Raw genomic sequence first — 21,204 nt, forward strand, 5'->3', positions numbered from 1 at the left:
TCGAATGGCGCCGAGTCGACTGAAGCTGACTTCGCAACGCTCGGCACAGCGACTCACTCAACTAACAGCTCGCTCTGCAGCATCTCTCGCGGCTCAAGTCCACTTTAGACGGCACATCCCTGTATTTTTAACAGTTTTTTCTTTTACGCATTGGGTTTAAGAACAGCACTTCTGTATTCCTGGACTGTGAAAGCACAGTTTGACTGCAGGGTACCCACTTCCAGTCAAAGTTAAATACACACATTTCCTTATGGGAAATGAAGACTGATACATTTGATATTTTTTGTTTGATTATATCACAATTCAACAATTTCATTTACAAATGTGTGTTAACCATGCTTTTGCGCCTATACTGCCAGGAATATTATTAATTTTTCAGAGTCACAGTAGATCTCCCTTATATGCATGCCATTTTGGTAGGCTGTAGTCTATATAGTGTACACTAGATGTCGCCAGCGATTAAGGTCTCTGGCGATTGCTAGAAGGCCTCAAATTAGCAACCAGTCCATTCACTTAGCATTAGCGTTAGCATGGAACGGCCCGGGACCCGTGCACGCCATCCGCGCGCCGTATTCTCTTAAAAAATTATCGACTATGTGCCTTAGATGCCCAATTGACGCACAGAGCCTTCAAACCGGATCAAGATCCGACGTTTTGAACGTGAGATAGAGCCGAGTTGCTGTAATGGCTTCCAATGTAAAAATATATGTTTGTGTACATGTTTGACACGCTCGATTTCCGGTTTCCGGCGATGACCTTATATGAAGCTAGAATGGTCATTTATAGCTCAAAAAAATACCAAAATAATCAGAAAATGATCCCCAAGGCGACGTTTGGCGATCTGGCACGGTTTGGCGTCCTCAAAATGGCGATGAAAGGCGATTTGGCTAAGAATGAGTTAACCCTCACATTTTTGGCAACAATTCGAGATAATGATTTTCTTTTCATTCAGAAATGTGTTGTAGGGCATACTGTAGGTGGTCAAGAAACTTATCAGATTTCTTTTGCTGCTGGATAGATTGATCCTCGGGTGCCTCATGTCCTCTATAGTCTAGCGGAGGACGTCTATAAAGAGCTCTCCCATAAAGTGAGTGAGTGCTATAATGGCACCTGTCTGCTGTTATGACAGAGAGCCTGTTAAGTTCTTATCTTCCCATGATGTCAGGAAGACAGATGGCCGGTGTGTGCTATTCATTTTCTTCCCTCAGTGTTAGCGGGCGGGGTACAAATAGAACCAAATGGACCATTTGGATCCCCCTCGAGGATCCATGAGGGCTGGACCACCCTTTGAGACCCACTGGTGTAGCAGAGTGTTTCCAGTGAGCCAACATGCACAATATCAATGGAGCAGAGCCTTCATTAGTATCACTAGTGATACTAATTTGACTGCCGTGCATAGAGCCTATTAGCGATGTTTTGACCGGTATAGTCATAAAGCGCAAAGTCTTGAAATAAATGATCTTACAAACAAATAAATATAAATTAAAACTATGTGACATGTCGTGTTGTGAGCTTGTAGATCAGCTTTTTGACCATAGAAGCATTTATTTTCAAGTAAAACACATTTTGTTGTATGAGTGAATCAACGAGTGAGTTTTTTAAATCAAAATTTCGCATCCACTGGGCCAAGCAAAGCGCTCTCATTGGCTACTTCTCCCTTTGCGTTTGTTGTCTCTTCTTGGTTGGTGCATCGCTATGATCGGTATGCCCGAAACTGAAGGTTCTGTGGTGCAAAAACTAAGTGCGATTAAAATGCGTAATCTTTTTTAATCGTGTTCATTTTCTGTAATTAATTAATCACAATTAATCAGTTAAAGTCCCAGCCCTAATATATATATATATATATATATATATATGGAGCGGTGCTAACCGCTCTTACGTCTGGCTGTGTGCGTCCCTACTGTATGTCCGTACGTCCATAGTACGAGACTAACGTCACACGAGACTAACGTCATAGAAAGTACGCAGAGCTGTTGTTCACCGCAGCTGACAGAACAGCCCATACGGAGATATGCACATGTGCCGTGATACAATGCGAGGTGAGCACCGCACACTTCGCACCGGTTCGATTTCTTTATTCTGAGAATGTTTTTGGAAAATGTTTTGAAATAAATAATAATTAAAAACAAAATGTTTGAAAAAAAAAAGGACCGATACAAATGTGTCCGTGACCCACAAATGGGTCCTGAGTCCTGACGCAATGTTTGTGAACCAGTGGAGCATCTGGCGCGCTCCTCTCAGTCTCTCACCGTTCTCGTCTCTCTGCTGCTTCTCGATCTTGTCGAGGCGTCCGAGCAGGGAGTCGATCTTCATCTTGATCTGAGTCAGCTCCCGCTTGATGGTCTGAAGCTGGTCCGTCTTCACTGCATGAGGCATGGAAAGTAAACAAACAGCACATATATAATATTCATTTGTAAGTTTTAACGTAGTTTGGCTCTGATGTCATTTTGACTATGCATGCGCATCATTGTACTCTAGCACCTCAAAGGCACTAAAACAGGGGTCATCAATATGTCTGTACATGGACAAATGTGTCTGTGGTAAAGACTTGGCCTTGCCGGTGGCACATTTTTTATATTCCTTTTGTCCTTATAATGTTCTTATTTTTATCATAATACCCAATCACTGAATGTCAAGTCACCAGGTTTTTTTCAGAATATGTACAGTATGAGACTGATTTACCAGGATACTATGGCATATATGAGTCCTGCCTAGTACTAGTGGTTTTATTCGCAAGGACCCCCTTAACTCTGAGAGTGTACAAATAGAATTTCCATTTGTACACTCTCAGAGTTACAGACCTGTTATGGTCATTCAGGGCTATCTCTTCATGTGTTTCTGGTAATAGTACTTTCTGCTCATTGTATGACCGTGGCAAAAATAGAAAGCCAGCATGGCGATGACCCCTGCACTAAAATCGAAACTACAAAGCTCAAAGCACCTCTCACCTAACCCCTGCTCAATATGCTAGGGCATCGGGTATCGGAGGAGACCCGTTGTTGTCTTCACCCTCCCAATGACTACTGTGGGGATTAGCAGGGATGGGTCTAGCGTAGAGCATGGGAATGGGGGAATTGGCTTAACACTAAATTGGGAATATGAAAGGGAGAAAATGTTTTCTTTTATTATCCTTTATTGGCAGGGTTTTTCTTATTTATATACTGAACCTATACGTACCGTGATGGCCTCAGATCTTGTACTATTTTGTACCAATGATTATAGTGATGGGAATGGGACTTGAGGTGTCATCACTGTTTATGTATGTACCTGCCTCAATGTGATACTGTGCTTTAATAAACAAGAATTGACACAGTCAATATATAAGCTGGTCAGATGTGACCCTTTAACATTAGCCCTATGTAATCAATTGAAAATGGCAGATGTACAAGTTGACACATAAGAACAATGACATGTCATTATTAGCCTGTAAAGAAAGATACGACAGGTACTGTACCAAAAGCAGAAAGTACGCATTATGCAGAATGTAACCAAGGTGTTCAAATAAGTGTATTGATTGTACGCTATTTTCCAAAATCTTGTCTTGTGTCACAAAAGATGATAATGTTATGCCATGAAATGAGCAGGTCGTTTTTAAGCTGGGCAAATCTCTCAAGAACAGACTGTTTCCTGGGATGTCTGATTTCACTAAAACTAGCATGCTTATTAGGCAGTAGTGGGAAAAGTACTTGCATTCTTTGAGTACAAGTATAAAGAGTATTTGTATTAAAATGTACCAAAAGCAGAAAGTACGCATTATGCAGAATGTAACCAAGGTGTTCAAATAAGTGTATTGATTGTACGCTATTTTCCAAAATCTTGTCTTGTGTCACAAAAGATGATAATGTTATGCCATGAAATGAGCAGGTCGTTTTTATTTATAGAATAATCTCTCAAGAACAGACTGTTTCCTTTTCTTTGATGATTGTTAGCCATATGGTTTAAACCCTAAAGTTAACTTGTTGCATTTATGTAGGCCTACTGTACATACTACATTTCAATGAAGGTGTATGATTCTCTCTGTATAATGAACATTTGGTTGAATAACAAATGTATTCGTTCTATGCACAGATAATGTTGCTTAATGTGTATGGTTATGGTACTGTTAATATTTAATGTTAATGTTAGTATGAAGCTAATTATAAAGCTTAAATGGATGATGATGTCAACAATGACTTGTGAAAATCAAAGAACGATAGCCGATCTACAAGCAATCATACAAACATTTTGTACTTTGATGCCAATACTTTTGCACTTTTACTCAAGTATTAGGCCTCTCTTTTCTTCTGTTTCATTTATCACAAGCAGGCTGGCCAGTACAAGTATCAATACTGCAATAGAGAAATACGGTTTGTTGTTAATTAGTGGTTGAACAACTTAACTTTACTCACAAGTGCCCTCTCGTTTGAAAGGATCTGTGATGTATTCTAACTAATAACAACTTGTTTTGACAGTCCATCCATTCACAGTACATATATTGTACAACTAAACCGCGCGCCTGGGTCGTTTTGCGTATTCCAAAGTCAAGCTGAACGATGCTGTGCAGAGGGGGGCCCATTGAGGGGGGCTTCCGATGGAGGGTCGTTCGCATTGAGTGTCATTTATTTGGACTGAGATTTACCGGCAGTCGGAGTCCCCCCTGGCCACAGGACATTAGGCAGCGCGTTACAGAAAGGGGGCCCCAATGTGAGAGGGGGTTTTCGATGGACTGTCATTGGCATTGACCGTGATTTGGACTTAGACTGACCGGCAGTCGGAGGCCCCCCTGACGGCCGCGGCCCGTTTCAATTGACGGTTGAAACATAGTAAAGGCCGCTACTGTCTACACTACAAGCTCACAACGTGTCGCATCTGTACTTTTGCTACTTTAAGTACATTTTGATGACAATACTTTCATACTTTTACTCCAGTACATTTTGAATTCTGGACTTTTACTTATAACTGAGCAGAGATGGGAAAAGTACTCACATTCTGTACTCAAGTAAAAGTACAAGTACTTGTGAAAAAAACTACTTTGGTAAAAGTAAATGTACTCAACTAAAAACTTTACTCAAGTAAAACGTAAAAAGTACCGGATTTGTAAAGTACTTTTGAAGTAAAAGTAAAAGTATTTTACCGTATGTTTCTGTGCAAAGCCAATAGAATTTGAAGGATATTAAACTGTCATCTAAGGGGTAGCCTACTGTCATTTTAAAAAGTAATCTTACAATACTAGTTAATATGTTTATGATGTCATTGTGAGAATGTGCTATAGTGTTGTAGTCGAGTCCACCTAAAGTGTCCAAGTCAAGTCCAAGTCCTAAGGGGTTCGAGTCCGTTTTGTCTTATTAAAAAAAAGGACAAATAAGACTTGGACTATATGTAGTACAATATCCCAAATCACAGACGATAATTATCCAGTCTAATATCATAATATGGATACAAAAATAATATGAATTAAAAAAGAATTATAGATTATAGGTCTACTACTGTAATCTATAACATTTTTAAACATTGCTGTTATAGCTGTGTCATTGTAATAAAGCTGCATGATTATGGCAAAACTTATATTATCAAACAAAATCTTATTTTAATATTTTTTAATAAAAGCTAAAATAAATAAATAAGGTTTCCCTATTCAAACACATAGCAGTACGTGCATGTCTGCATTTCATTGTTTAAGGTGAGAAATATACCTTATGTCATTAGTCTGACATAAATCAAGTATATGCAAAGCAAAAAAATACCCCATGTTACTGCTTCAAGTTGTTTTGATTCGTTTTAACCTCTCTACAGAGACTTACAATGTTACACTTCTCTCTATTGATCAGTGCACTTTAAAACGTTCTGACGATGCTTAACGAGTTGTAATAGGCTACACCTGGAAAGACAAAAAGAGAAAAGACGTCAATTCTTAATCCAGCGGTACGGGTGGATTAATGATCACAAAGGCTGTGTTTGGAATTGGAAGCTGTGTAGGCCTACTGTTTAAATAAGGACTTATTTATTTGGGAACATGTCGAGGATGTCCTGCAGGCTGCAGGTAAGAGGAAAGCAGAGAGAGTTGTCTGTTGGCGAAAAAAGAACTTTTGGGAACTTGCTTGCTGCTGCTGCTGCTGCTGCTGAGCGGAGGGGCTCTGCGTGTCTGCCTGTGTGTGTGTGTGTGCGTGCGTGCGTGCGTGCGACTGTGTGTGCCTATCAGATGCGCATCAGATAATTCAGATATGCTCCGGCGCAACATTAATAGGCTATATACCATTAAAACCAAAGTAACTAGCCTGTTATGAAAATGTAGCAGAGTAAAAGTACAGATACTTGTGTTAAAATGTAACGGATAAAAATAAAAAGTACTCAGACAAATAACTACTCAGTAAAGTACAAAGTACTGAAAAAAGTACTTTGTTACAGTAACAAAGTATTTGTACTTCGTTACTTCCCATCTCTGTAACTGAGTACATCTACAGTGCAGTATTGATACTTTTACGATACTTTTACTTAAGTAAAACATTTGAGTACTTTTTCCAACAGCTAATTTTCCCCATAGCCTGGAGGAGCGGTAACTGCTATTGGCCCAGTTCTTTCCCCCCATTGTCTGGAAGGGCACTCCTGGGGTACTGTCCTGCGATTGGCCCTTAGCTCAGTACCATGTACATGGATAGCCTATCCAGAAGAGGTACTCAACGGTAGCAACTCTCTCGTCTAGGAAAGTGACCTGATTACAAAGCTGGTCCTGACTGACCAGCTAAAAAGATTTGAAAAGAATATGCTAGGGCATACATGGGCAACTGGTCTTTTTTTTTTTTTTTTTTCCATGTCTAATGTATTTAAGTTCATAAAGTTAAAATAAGTATAACCAGTTGCAATCAGGATTCCAATTAAAAAATAACAGAAAATAGCAGATCTGCAAGCTCAAAACGCATCACAGCGCGACGTGTTTCAAGCTTGTAGATCGGCTATTTTTGCTATACTCTTACTGGAGATTCAAGATTTTTTGCTCGACAGTAACGATATGCCATGTGGCCCATTGGAGTGAGTGTGGAAATACAGTATAGTGGCCCTCTCCATCATCAAAGTCGCCCACCCATGTGCTAGGGTGGGATGGCTCAGGCTAGAGGACAGAGTACAGCAACCTATTACAATGGGTCTGGTTTTCAAGATACTCACGGGACCAGTGCTCATGTACCTGTCTGACTACTTCATGTGAGAAACGCCCACGGGCACAACACCAGAGAGAGCTCCATGGATCTCCTTCATTCCCCCCAGGTTCGGCACAAACAAGGAGATTAATTAATTCTACCAAGATGTGGAATGCCCTACCACCAGCCATCAGAAAGTGTGACTCCCTAACCTCCTTCAAAACACCTCGACAAGTCTTCTAGCTTGCCAAAAGAAATGACCCTCCACTGTAAATATACTTTTACTGCTCCTAGTATTGATGATTTAGTATTGTATGTCATTATATGTCTTGATGAATTGAATACACAGGACCACAATGGAAACACGCTCTCAGGGCTTTGTGTTCAAACTTTTCGCGAACTATTAATAAAGTATTCAATCAATCAATCAATCAATCTGAGGAAGGCCCTGGTCCAAAACATCAGTCATCCATTTTACTACCAAGGACATTTATTTTACTGCTTGTCATTTCGTCCGAGGCCCACACTGCCAAAGAAAGACAAGTGCTTGCCAAAGCCTTTTTTAGGTGGTTTATGACAGAGAGCACTTGTCCGCAGTCTGTGAATGATCCCAGCATCACAGAGTACAGACAAAAACAAGATGGTTTACTCTCATTTTCTTTCGTGCTGCTTTTTGGCGAAACAAGCCACATTCAATTGGCTATAACTCTGCAGTGGATTATCACAGCCGGAAATTTTCACCAGGTTAACATCACAAAGAATGGATCGTCGAACAGATGCTATCGCAATATCGACACAATCCCATATTAATTGCCCTCATAGCTCTGGGGGTTGCCGCTCGTCGCTCCTCCTATATTACATTTGCAGTGCAAAAAGCGTATCATAGATCAGAGGCGTACAGCAGGTTATCATCATTTAATACTTTGACCATGGAGCGCTTTTAATCACACACAAAATCAGCTTAAATGACACTTTCTTCAGGGACTGAACCTGCTTTGGAGATTAGACCATGGACTTACACCCACCATGCTGTGCAGTTCTATTCCTATCTTACAGAAATAGTGCCAGTAACTGTCTATATTATACGTACATGTACTGTCTTTTATTGGCATTTGATATGGGGGCATATGACGCAAATAATTCAACGCAATTTCACGCTACTGCAGAAATAGTGAATGACAGACCACATCAGAAATGTGGTCCTCTATGGGGAACTACCATGGGTCACAGACAAAGTCAGAGAGAGAAGGATGAGGCTGGCAGGGCACTGCGTCAGGCATCCAGAACAGAGGCACGCAAACTGAAAGGAAAGAAGCGCACCACCTATGTCACCTGATACCTGTATGGGTCTGTAATTATCACCGTTGTCATCCCTTAGCTAAGGCTCAGTAGTCTGACTACTGGCTACCAGGAGCTGGTAGACCCGTTCTCACCCTTAGTTTTGTCATTGCAATGCGCATGCACCAACACACGTTCAAGGGAATAAAAAAAAGTCCAACCCACGCTGGGATTCAAGACTACCAGGTTGGGAATTCTAGCGCTCTTACTGAGGACGCTACCGAGACGGAGGCACCTCCCCCGACATTTTTTGTTTTATTGACCAAACCGCGTCGGAGGCGCCGATGAACGTCACCTGAGCCGACTCAGCGCTGTTACCGAGTTATGTGCCGTTATGGACAGAATGGTAAATATTAAGCCCCCATAGTTCGCATGGTCCAAGCAAAAAAAAGAAAAGTCGGCCAGCTGCCTGGTTAGCTCACTCAGAAGCGTGGGTTAGCAGGTAATCCAACGGGCCAGGTTCAATTCCCGCTGAGGGAACAACCAGTAAATTATTCCTCTGAACGTGTGTTGGTGCATGCACATTGCAATGACAAGACCAAGGGTGATAACATTGATAGCATTTCAATCTGGAGCATTTTATACAGTACGAATGAGGAGGAAGGATTTCTTTAGGCCACGGCCTAAAGAAACCCCAGCTGAATTAATAATGCCCAACTGTTTGCTATAGATATTCAATGTTTTGGCTGAAGCTGTTCTGTAATTGCAGTTTTCGACTTGAAATGGATTAAGTTGGCGACTTGACCTTGATATGTTGTATGCAAATCCCTAACCCTAACCCATCCGCCGAGAGAAGCAAACAAACACTAAATCCAAAAAGGCTGTCATCATTAATTCAAGCCTCACATCTCGGGGACGCTGAAATGTGGAAGCACAAGCTGTGCTGATAGAGGCATTTATAATAAAGAATAAATTGTTGCAGTCAGGCAGAGACCTCTTATCTCTTGGATGGAGAGTGGTAACCAAATGGGACCCGTATAGATCTTTAACTCTTGAGAGCGTAAAATGAAACCATTTGGTTTCATTTTACGCTCGCAAGAGTTAAATTATTGTTAAATGCCTGCATTACTTAATTCAATAATTGTTATCACTCTTATGGTACCACATCAATAGACCTACATCATAGAATTGTGGACAAAATCTTATCCGACAATAACAACATAATCTTAAATTTTTGGTCTGAGAGGCTGAATATCATCAAATGGTGGTTCATATCTCAAATGGAGAATAAATAATGGACCTTGATATGAAAAGGCTTGAAAACCACTGTAATACTCAAGTGCGAAGCAATGCTTTTCAAGCATGACGATCTTCTGCTGTTTTTGAATTTGAATCCTGAAAAGTTTCAGTTTTGGACATTATGAGATTTCCAACCCCGACAGAGACGATATGATAATCTTCCCCTAAACCCCATTGGTTCTGCCAAGTGTGTCATGTTTTGAAAGAGGATGGGCTTGGAAAAATAAACAGAACATCAACACAAGCTGAGAGGAAAACATCACATTCTCTTTGACACCTGAAGTGGAGTAGTAAAATAAAATTCACTGCTTCCCGGCGAGCTTTTATGACCCAGAATTACTTTACATTTCTGAATGTATTATAGTGTAGTGTTTCTCAAGTCTCAACCGGGGGAGCGCAACAGAGAAGTTCAGTTGAGCGCCGAAAGCAATGGGGGGCAGGATAATATAATTCAAGTGCATATTTTCTTCATTTCATCCTAGCTTCGCGCCGAGTTTGCTACTTTTGTGTGCCGCTGTAGAGCCATTAATTTACAAAAAAAAACAAAAAAACACACGGATTAAATTACGGAGATACGAGATTTATGCACGACAGTGACAATATAATCAAAAACACAAGTGAAGAAAACCAGATGGCGCAAGATCAGACTTTTTTTACAGACAATTTCAAATGATGAAAATTGCCTCTCGTCATCTGAATAAAACCTGAATACGTGAATACAAATCAGAGAGGTGCACTTGGTGGAGTAGTCTTGATTTGATTTGATTGAAGGAACAAAAGACACCCGCAATCAGTGGAGCGAAAACCTCTGCCAGTAGTGTCAAACTCTTGTGTGTGCCTCTCTCTCTCTCTCTCTCTCTCTCTGTCTCTCCATTCGTTACAGGACTTTTTAATAAAGTGAGCGTTTCATTTCATTGTGTGGTCAGTTCAGTTAAAGTAGACTCATTGTCAGAACAGTGAATGCCCGACAGCATTGATACATATAGGTGGGATCAGGGGTGTCACACCAAATTCTGGGCCCTGGGTACAAGGATTCACTGCGGGCCCCCCATGAATGTTAACTATTGAAAAATAGCAGATATACAAGCTCGAGCTTGTAGATCTGCTATTTTTGAAAAATCGTGAAAATGTGTGCCAAGAAACCTATGTTTCCATGTCAGAGATGCTCAAAACGTTTTCATGTGAAGGACCCCCCATCTCAAAATATTTAGTTCCCCCCCCCGAAGCAAAATTTGAGTTACAAATGTCAGCTTAAAAAATACATATTCAAAGATTTGCACACATTTTTCATGACTTTTCAAAAATAGCAGATCTACAAGCTCGCGCTGTGAGCTTGTATATCTGCTATTTTTCAATAGCTAAAGTTACTAGGGCCCCTCCACCTTGGGCCCCAGTAACTCAGTCCGACTTTCCTACCCCTTGTGACGCCCCTGGGGATTGCAACGCTCGCACACTGCTTGCAATAGAAATGCTTTCTGAATTCACCACAACACTCATGTTCAACACTGATGACATTTCAGAGAAACTCTGCATTGAGGTTGAGAAAATAAATTATGAATGATCCGGGCCAGATTATCCGTATATTGTATCACTGAGTGGCTATCTCTGAGACGTGGCTTAAACCCACCACACCAGATAATTTGCAGTTTCCTGGTTTTAATCTGTTTAGATCTGATCGGAAAGGTAGATGCGGTGGCGTTGCGCTCTACATCTCAAACAGATTTCAAGGGTCTGTTCTTCACTCTGTCTCTGTCCCGAGACAGTTTGAATTTTTAGCAGTTCAGATAATGGTGGCAAATGCACCACTTACTATTATCTGCTGTTACAGGCCTCCTGCAGCTATAGCTGAAACTCTGGGAAATCTTACTGATTTAATTGCAAAATATTCGCACACAGAAATTGTGCTTTTGGGGGATCTAAATTGGGACTGGGATTCTGAAAAATCTTCAGGTTTTAAACAGAACTGTGACTCCCTAAATCTAACCCAGATTATAAACAGCCCCACTAGACCAGCTAGTGACACTCTGATTGACATCATTTTGACAAACGCTGTACATAAATATATCTCTGTTGGTGTCTTTGCAAATGATATGAGCGACCACTGTGCTATTGCCTGTGTTAGAAGCACAAAATTGCCCAAATCAAAAAGCTTGACTGTAACCAGGCGTTGTTTTAAACATTTCTCTGAGCAAGCTTTTGTGCATGATTTGGCACTAGTTGATTGGTTTCGTATCTCTCTCATACCATCTGTGGATGAGGCTTATTGTTTCTTTCACGACCATTTCCTTGCTCTGGTAAATAAACATGCTCCCCTAAAGAAGGTCAGAATTAAGAATAGGTCTAATCCCTGGTTCTCTAGGGATTTGGCTGATTTGATTCATGACAGAAATAGGAAATGGGCACTTGCCAGAAAGTCTAAGTCCCCAAACGATTGGCTTCTTTTTCGTATCCTCAGAAATAAGTGTACTGCTCTCACCAAAAGGTTGAAGGCACAGTATTATTTATCTCTAACTTCTGATACATCTGGTGTAAATTTCTGGAAAGCAGTTAAATCTCTCCAGCAGAGGGGAGCTGCTGGCCCCCCGCTAAAGCTACGGGTAGGGGAATCTCTTATATGTGACACAAAGCTGATCGCAAATGCTTTCAACAATCATTTCAAAAAAGCTGGGCACATTTTCGATGTACAAAATGCTTCCTCCGCGCCGCAAGGTGCACACGAGGAGGCATTTTCATTAGTAGATTCTAATGTACATTTTGACTTTTCTCCTATTCTGGTTATGGATGTGCTCCGTTCGCTGTCCTCGTTGGACCCAAAAAAGGCTCCAGGACCAGATGGTCTCGATCCCTATCTTCTGAGAATAGCTGCGACAGTTTTAGCCCAACCTATAACTGATATATTTAATCTTTCATTAACTTCTCAGAATATTCCTTTGGTGTGGAAGCAAGCGCATGTTTCCCCCCTCCTCAAGGCAGGTGATCCCCTTGATGTAAATAACTATAGGCCAATTTCTAATCTTTCTGCTCTAGCTAAAATCCTGGAAGCGCAGGTATCTGTTCAAGTTAACCAATTTCTTGAGCATTATAAGATCCTAAACACCATGCAGTCTGGGTTTAGATCAAAGCATAGTACCGTTACGGCTTGCCTCACTGTCTTAGATGACATCAAAGCAGCCTGGGAAGATTCTTATGTCTGCGCAGCCTTGTTTATCGACCTATCCAAGGCTTTCGATACTGTGGATTTGCCCATATTGTTAAAGACGCTCGCAAATATTGGCATGGGCCAAAATGCGATTGGTTGGTTTTCCAGTTATTTGATGGGTCGCTCGCAATGTGTTAAACTGGGTGACATCGTGTCGGATAAAGTTGCTCTGGAGAAGGGTGTCCCTCAGGGCTCTATATTGGGTCCTTTACTCTTTCTTTTGTACATTAACAATATCTGCAGTAAGTCAAAGCACTCTAGGTACCATATGTATGCGGACGACACGGTTCTGTACACCTGTGCGCCTACGCTTGAGTTGGCTGTAAATGATTTGTCGTCTGATTTCATCTCACTGCAGCATGAATTGAGAAGAAACAAATTGTTGTTAAATGGTAACAAAACAAAGGCTGTGTTGTTCACTCCAAGAGAGTATCCAATAACAGTAAATATCTCCACTCTAGATGGTACCCCCATTGAATGGGTGGAGCGTTATAAATATCTAGGTTTCTGGTTGGATAAACATCTCAACTTTAAATTTCATATTGATGCTCTAGGAAAGAAGCTTAAATTCACTTTAGGTTTTTTCTACAGGCTGAAGGCCTGTTTTGCTCGCTCCTCCCGTAAACGATTGGTAAATGGTTTGTTCTTGTCCCAGCTGGATTATGGGGACACCATTTATAGGTTTGCTTGTGCCTCCACTTTGGCCAAATTAGATCCTCTTTATCACGCAGCTCTGAGATTCATAACAAATTCGCCTTTCAGGACGCATCACTGCATGTTGTATGCTGCAGTTGATTGGTCTTCATTGACATCTCGCAGGTTACAACATTGGTTGAATTTTGTATACAAAGCGTTACTTGGGGAGATTCCTTTCTATATTTCCTCCAAATTTGTACTGGTTAAGAATGGGCTAAATCTCAGATCAAATGCCTGGTTACGATGTGTAGTACCTACATTTACATCTGAGGGAGGCAAAAAAAGCCTCTCCTTTTTTGGCCCCTGGTCATGGAATGACCTTCAGTCCAGTCTCAAATTGGCTGTGTTAATTCCCTTGAGAAGTTTTAAGAGAATCACTCTAGATAGATCTACAAACGCTTGTACTTGTTCAGATCTGTAATTAATTTGCTCTGTGATCTCTTCCTTTGGGTACATTGGGTACACTGTGCGTGCCGTGTACTGCTACCCGTGAATTGCAAACTAGTTTTATTATTTAGTGTACATTTTGTATTTTTTGTATTTCTTAGGTATCTGTTTGTGTATCATGGATGTTCTATTTTTGTTGTGATGTCTTGTAAACAAGCAAGGATTGTGTAATTTTTTATTTCTGCCTCTTGGCCAGGTCACACTCGTAAAAGAGATCATGTCTCAATGTGTTTTTATCTGGTTAAATAAAGGTTAAATAAAATAAAAAAAATAAAAATCACGCCGATTTGCAGAGTTGTTTTCCGAAACGGATAAGAACTTTATTTTAGCTTGTATTTATCATTCTTATTAATAAGACTATGACCGATAAGAATAAGAATCAGCTGAAAATAGCCACTGCTGTGTGCGTCTTTGCACAGAGATGGATAGACTGGCAAGGGGAGAGAGAGAGAGAGAGAGAGAGAGAGAGAGAGAGAGAGAGAGAGAGAGAGAGAGAGAGAGAGAGAACACGAGAGCCTGCACTTTATGTCAGTCAGTACAGGAACTTTTCTTTTTTCTTTTTTACCCAACCGTGGACAGAAAAGTACTTTGGGTCCCCAGGTGGTGCATGGTAATCAAAAGGTGGTGCATGGTAATCAAAAGATGGTGCATGGTAATCAAACCAAAGACCTTGCTTCATTTCTAACATTTGGACTGTTGCAAAGCCAAATACCACAGCACCTCTGCACCTCAGCACCTCGATGCCAATAAACTGCTCGTCATCTTCATATATGTATTATTAAACTTATACTTATACTATAACAGTGGCATAAAATGGACATGAAAATCACACCCAGTGTGAAGTGATCAGTGTGTGATGAATTCATTTCTTTAAGCTATATGAACTAGAGGAACAATGTTAAATAAATTCCTGTTTATTCACTTCAAGGCTGCTCAACAGCGCCACTTGATGTTATAGGTCAACCAGTGGTATTGCAGCTGTTGAGGCTGTGCTCATACAGACATATGGACATACAGACAGACACACTCGGTCACTTGTTGGAGTGGTTGGCATTGTTCAAAAATACAATAAACTCATTAATCGCAATCGTTAATCGACTGAAATGTCATATTGTGACAGAATGAGGCAGATAGCCCTCCGAAAATCCGGATTTGGACCATGCACATGCACAGTGCGCGCGCGCGCGCGTGCGCGCACACACACGCACGCACGCACGCACGCACGCACGCACGCACGCGCGCGCGCACACTCAGTTTGCTATTTCAACATCATCTGATCTGGCTTTGGGCAGCTTGCTTGTTGCCCTCTGATGATAAGACACTGTGGAACAGTTTCTAATTTATCTGGTGGCTTCAGACTGTCTTCCTTTGTGCTATCAGCCACATTGAGCTGCAGAGTGGGAAAACATACACCGTCTAATCCAGCATCGCTGCATCAGCACCAGAGAGCCAGATAGTTCTGGTTATTAAAGGAGGGGAAATAAAAATTTAAATAAAGACCCATATTATAATACTTTAGCTTTGGAGAATCTTGAGACAGAATCTCATTTCAGGATATCAATACCAGACTAGTGGTCTGTAGAGATGGACAATTTTAGCACTTTATCGCTTGAAAACGCACGCACGCACGCACGCACGCACGCACACACACACACACACACACACACACACACACACACACACACACACACACACACACACACACACACACACACACACACACACACACACACACACACACACACACACACACACACACACACACACACCTACAGTGTACTGAACCGTGACATAAACTGCTTAGAGTGTCTGTGTTTTCTTATTTGTTTAAAGCATAAACCAGTGGTTTTCAACCCTTTTCATATCAAGGTCCATTATGTATTCTGCGTTTGAACCACGGACAGTCTGGAGCATGGAAGCTCTTTCCATGATTAAAGGGGAAAGCAGATGTGAAGCCTCCTCCCCCACTTCCATCTCGTCTTTACAGTCGCGTGGATGTATCCTAATATAAATCAACATTTTTAAAGTATACAGTATAGCTTGCTTATTGAGCATTTAGCCTCTCAGACGTGTTTGTCCACAGGCAAACGTTGATCAAAATAACGATTCCTTTACATTCTCTAATTTAATTGTGACTTGTAGACTTGCAATTAAGTAATGCAGATTTAAACAATAATTTAACTCTTGGAAAGTGTAAAATGAAACCAAATGGACCATTTGGTTTAATTTGACACTTTCAAGAGTTAAAGATCTACGTATAAGGGTCCATTTGGTTACCAACACTCCATTATTTAGCTGGAGACCACCTGGAACCCCCTCAAGGACCACTGGTGGTCCCCGGACCACAGGTTGAGAACCACTGCATTAGACCCCTGGGAGATGGATTGCTGAGGTGGTGAAAACCTAGCCTGGCGGGGCCCGACGTAATCTGCGTTCACTCACTCATTCCTTCCACAGTATAACGTCTGGACTTCCAGGGATTGGCAGCGAGTATACTGATTATTCTCTGATCGGGGCCAATCAGTGACTGCTTCCGCACAACAAATGTAGTCTTTTCTGACAACAAGTGAAAAGCTTTCCCTGATTGGTCCATGTGTAGACGGTGACGTAGATGCATGCTGCAGCATTTTCAAAACAACAATGGCTGCCCTTGCGATGCAACAAGTGTAACAGTTAACGCTCTAACAATAAAACAAGCAATAAGTGCAGTTATTTCAGAGTTGGAATCAATTACAACAATTAAAAAGTAACACGGGGGATGCGCTTGCGGAGTTCATCGGCCGAAAAAACGTGTTTGTTTGCCGTTCTTCCGATTGGCTGAGAGATGTTTTGCTACGCTGATTGGTTAGAGGAGTCTGTCTGTCAAGGCAAGTAATCCCGCCCACCTTTCAAGCTGCAAATAGGCCAAAGGCCAGACGTTATACTGTGGAAGGAATGAGTGAGTGAACGCAGATTACGTTGGGCCCCGCCAGGCTAGTGAAAACCTACCATCAGCTCCAAGTTTTACCACACGACTTGCTGCACTCAAGCCGTGCTACTCATACGCTGAGTTGCCGCCGCCCGGGATCGAACGTACCGGTATGACCTTGTGGTTCAAGGGGCGAGTGCACTCTACCGACTGAGCTATTTGGACATGTAGGTAATGGGTAGTTATAAATGGTTATTAACTATCCATGTTCAGTCCAACAACAGTGAAGTTGGACCGATGTAACCTTATATTGCTCTTTAATCCATCTAGGCCAAAATCAATACAATACGAGGCAATCTTTTCACGATACCGGCTCGAGCAAATGAGTCAAGGCCAGACTAAAAACAGCACGGCCTGCCTGCCTAGACATGTGGAGATACTGTAGAAGTAATTGATTCTGTCCAAACACAGGGTGTGAAATGTGCTTTTTCCCCCCTAGTCTCCAGTGAGACCCAACAGGACCTCAACAAGCTGCTGGAGCAGATAAAAGCTGGTCTAAACATAGCTCGATTAGAACAGTTATGTAGAATCATTGTGTTTTGGTATAGCCATTACTGCCAAACTGTTGAAAAAGTTGCATACCAGCCCTGACAAAAAACACATTAAAGATGAAGTGCCATGATTTCCCCCCAAAAAACATGATTATCAGGTATTATGATTATACTAGAAGGGAGATTTTTTCCCAAAAAAGTGTACAGGAAGAGCATGTAGATGCCTATTTTAGCATGCTTCCATATAGAAGACGCCTTTTATGGAATCCAAATGACTGAAATCAGCTGTGGCGACTGAGCACTTTAATCCATGCGAGCCCCATTTCCAGTGTGACTTGATTCATCAACCTATGAGAAAGTAATGGTACATCAATAGTGATGTTTGTTGGGAAATATACAATGAGCTTCACCATGAGCTACAGCAGTGGTTCTCAACTGGTGGTTACGTGTACCACAGAGGTACTACATGGGGTATGTGAGAGAAAGTGGAACATGTAAAAACTGGACACAGTTTATAAATGTGCTCAGGATGCTCTAAATTTCACGTCTTTCGCTCCTTTTCTTATTTGTAATGTTATATTCTACAATTCATTCATAGCATCGGGTGTATACCTCATATGTCCAAAACGGACACTTGTCAGGATTCTAATGCAAAAGTGGAAAAAATTAAGTAGATCTGCTATTTTTGCTACTTTTGTATGACACTGTAGTATGGCAAAGTAGGGCAATAATCTACCAAAACAAAATATGGAGATATGAGGTTTCTGCCTCACAGCGACGGTTTTCTAAGCAAGGTTGTAGTCGGGTACAGAGTAGCGGGTACTTTGATCCAGAAATCAGGAAAAAGTGGTACAGAAGCCAAAAAAGTTTGAGAACCACTGCAGCAATGAAACTAAACAAACCATTCTGCAGCCAGTTATAAAAGGCAATGGATGACTAATGTTTTGGAAAACACGCTAACGCTCTGCGGCAGGGATGGCCCAGATCTCACATTAATGATATTCAGGAGCCGAGGCAGGTAACATCATAAATGCAACAGTTATTCGGAGGACCAAAAAGAATGCCAAACACAGATCCAGTTGCAGTGTTAATTTTGACAACACTTGATTTTGTTTTAGTCAGTCTTTTGAATACATTTTCATTTGGTTTTAGTCATATTTTAGTCCACTAAATATAAGATTTTAGTCAACTAAATCTACAGTTGATTTTGTCTACAAAAAATATTTTGGTGGGCCTTGGTGCCGATGAAATGCCTAATTAATACTCAGCTGTATGCCAAAAATAGCAGATCTACGAGTTCACAGCTGCGACACCTTGTGAGCTTGTAAATCAGCTATTTCCGGAGAGTGACACTGCACAAAACCAAGCATGAAGTGATATCTTTTAGTTCTACTGGATCTTTCTCCACAAGTCCCTCCCTAACATTTTAGCCTAGTTTATTTGTTGATGGAATGGTCAGTATATTTAATCATAGTTTTAGTTGACGAAATGAACACTGGTGCCAAACACAATTGGGTCCTATAAGGCGATGGGAAGGGAACAGTGACTGATGGGCTGGCTGGATTAGTGACAGAGAAGCGGCCAGATCATTATGACGTTACAATCTGGCTGTGATGTGTTGTGTTGTACGATATTCGGTCGATATTAAATACATATTTTACAGAGGTGCCTGGGTAGCTCAGTCGGTAGAGCTCTCGCCTTTGGACCGCAAGGTCATGGGTTAGATTCTGGGCACCGCCAACTCAGCGTATGAGTAGCATGGCTTGGCAAGTCGTGCGGCAAGTACTGGGAGCTGATGGTAGGTATGGCGCTCCACCTCAGCAGTCCATCTCCCAGGGGTCTAGCGCATTGTAACGGGGACAGACTCCCGTGTGTTACCGGCTGATACCGACAATAAGCCACTCCCGACCTACTTGTAGTTACAGAGGGCAGGAAAAGGTAGCACTGTTGAATCATGCCATTCCCATGTTTTTTACAACGTAGAATATATATATTTGGACTAAGCATTGATCTCTAAATCACCTGAATACTGAAGAAGAAAAGAGAAGAGAAGAGAAGAGAAGAGAAGAGAAGAGAAGAGAAGAAGTGGCGGGAGAGGGGAGGAGAGAGGAGAGGAAAGGAGAGGTGGCTAATAAAACACGAGAAAGAGAGCGACCACATTTAGACGGACGTACGTTTGGGTCCAGAGGAGGAAGAGGAGGAAGAGGAGGTGGGGGGTCTGGAGGATGACGAGAAGGATGTCTTCCCACGGCGTGTGGAGGGAGCTTGGACCCTGGAGCGCTTCAGAGGGACCACCGCCCTGGGAGGTGGGGCCACCCTGCCATGGTAGTCAAACAACCTGCAGAGAAATGAGAACACATGTTAGTACACAGTAAAACAAAATAGTCTTAAAGGTGATACACCATGCATTTAAAAAGTATTTATGTCATATTGTTTATGTCCCAAAAAAGTTTTTCAAAAGGTTTGAGGCTAAATCAGGGGTCTTCAACGTTTTCAGGCCGGGGACCCCCAAACTGATGGGGAGATGGAGCAGGGACCCCCAACCACCTCGTAGGGTGGGGGGGTCGGGGCTACGACATATTTTCTATTTTAAACAAGTACAAGTTACAGCGAGCAGGGTGGGCCGTACCACTACCATTTCTAAACATACTAGGGGGAGAGCCTGCACGATTGTAACGTTTTTCACATTTCAATATTTTACCCAGAGATTATTTTACCTATGTAATATTGTCAGGCAAAGGACTTACACATGTCTGCTATAATAAACCACTTCAAGTTTTTCATTTGATAAAACAGGTCATGAGTTATTAAACCGAGAGTGGACGCTGTTCCGATGTCACATTTGAAGCCCACACGGGATTAATTGTAACAGCATGATTTACAAATGTAACACAGCTAAAGAACCTTAATAAACAAATATTTTTTTGTTTAAATCAATTATATTTCATTCAAGCAACTCTTTTACATTGTTTTCATACCAAGGGTGTGATAAGATACTATATCATACTTCAGGAAAATATTAAATATTATAAGATGTACCAGTTTAAGCATTTGAGTGAATTCCATGGGAAAATACATTGATTACCTAAATAAATATCAAGTTTGATTAATGCAACATGTTATACGTCCCTAATCTGACTTAAAATACACTGTAATTGAATGTCAGCTGACTGAACACAATATTGGCCAATATGTCAAATATTTCAATATGATATTATCATGTTAAATTGTGTTACAATTGAACCGTTTTGGCACCCCTGCTTTGACGTTGCCTACAGAACAGAACTAACATGCATAGCAAGTTAAAACGATGTAAACTAATGAAGAACAGATACATGCAGACAGCCATGTAGATTTTATCTCAGCAACATTAAAGAAAAGATTTGCAGACCAAAGATACTCAAGGTGAATTTTTTTACGCATTTTGAGAAATACCATTTTTTCTGCAATAACTCGGTCTAGACTGGATACAAATAGTTCTTACTTCCTGGAGACGTTCATTACGGCCCTGGTCACATACTGATGCGATGACGTCATGATGGCATTGACCAATCAGGAGATAATGTGCTTGTTACAATTATGAAGCGTTACAATTGAGGCGGCTCTCCCCTACTTATTAACTGAGAACGAATGTCAATAATATCAACAATCTGTCAATTGCATAGTAATCATGTATTCAAGCTATTCAAAGTGGATAGAATCATGATTTATTTG

General features: G+C 41.2%; 1 protein-coding gene across 1 annotated transcript in view; it reads right to left on the bottom strand.

The window, feature by feature from the left end:
- Positions 1 to 21,204, bottom strand: part of ralyl (RALY RNA binding protein like) — a gene marked incomplete at both ends in the record, with an annotated part of 148,555 nt that overhangs the window by 4,723 nt on the left and 122,628 nt on the right. The window contains 2 exons of the mRNA XM_080751994.1: positions 2,250 to 2,363; positions 19,665 to 19,828. Of these exons, the coding sequence (XP_080608120.1) occupies positions 2,250 to 2,363; positions 19,665 to 19,828 (278 nt within the window). The remainder of the gene's footprint in view (positions 1 to 2,249; positions 2,364 to 19,664; positions 19,829 to 21,204) is intronic.

This window comes from Nannobrachium achirus, assembly GCF_963921795.1.
Source record: "Nannobrachium achirus genome assembly, chromosome: 21".
Classification (NCBI taxonomy): domain Eukaryota; kingdom Metazoa; phylum Chordata; class Actinopteri; order Myctophiformes; family Myctophidae; genus Nannobrachium; species Nannobrachium achirus.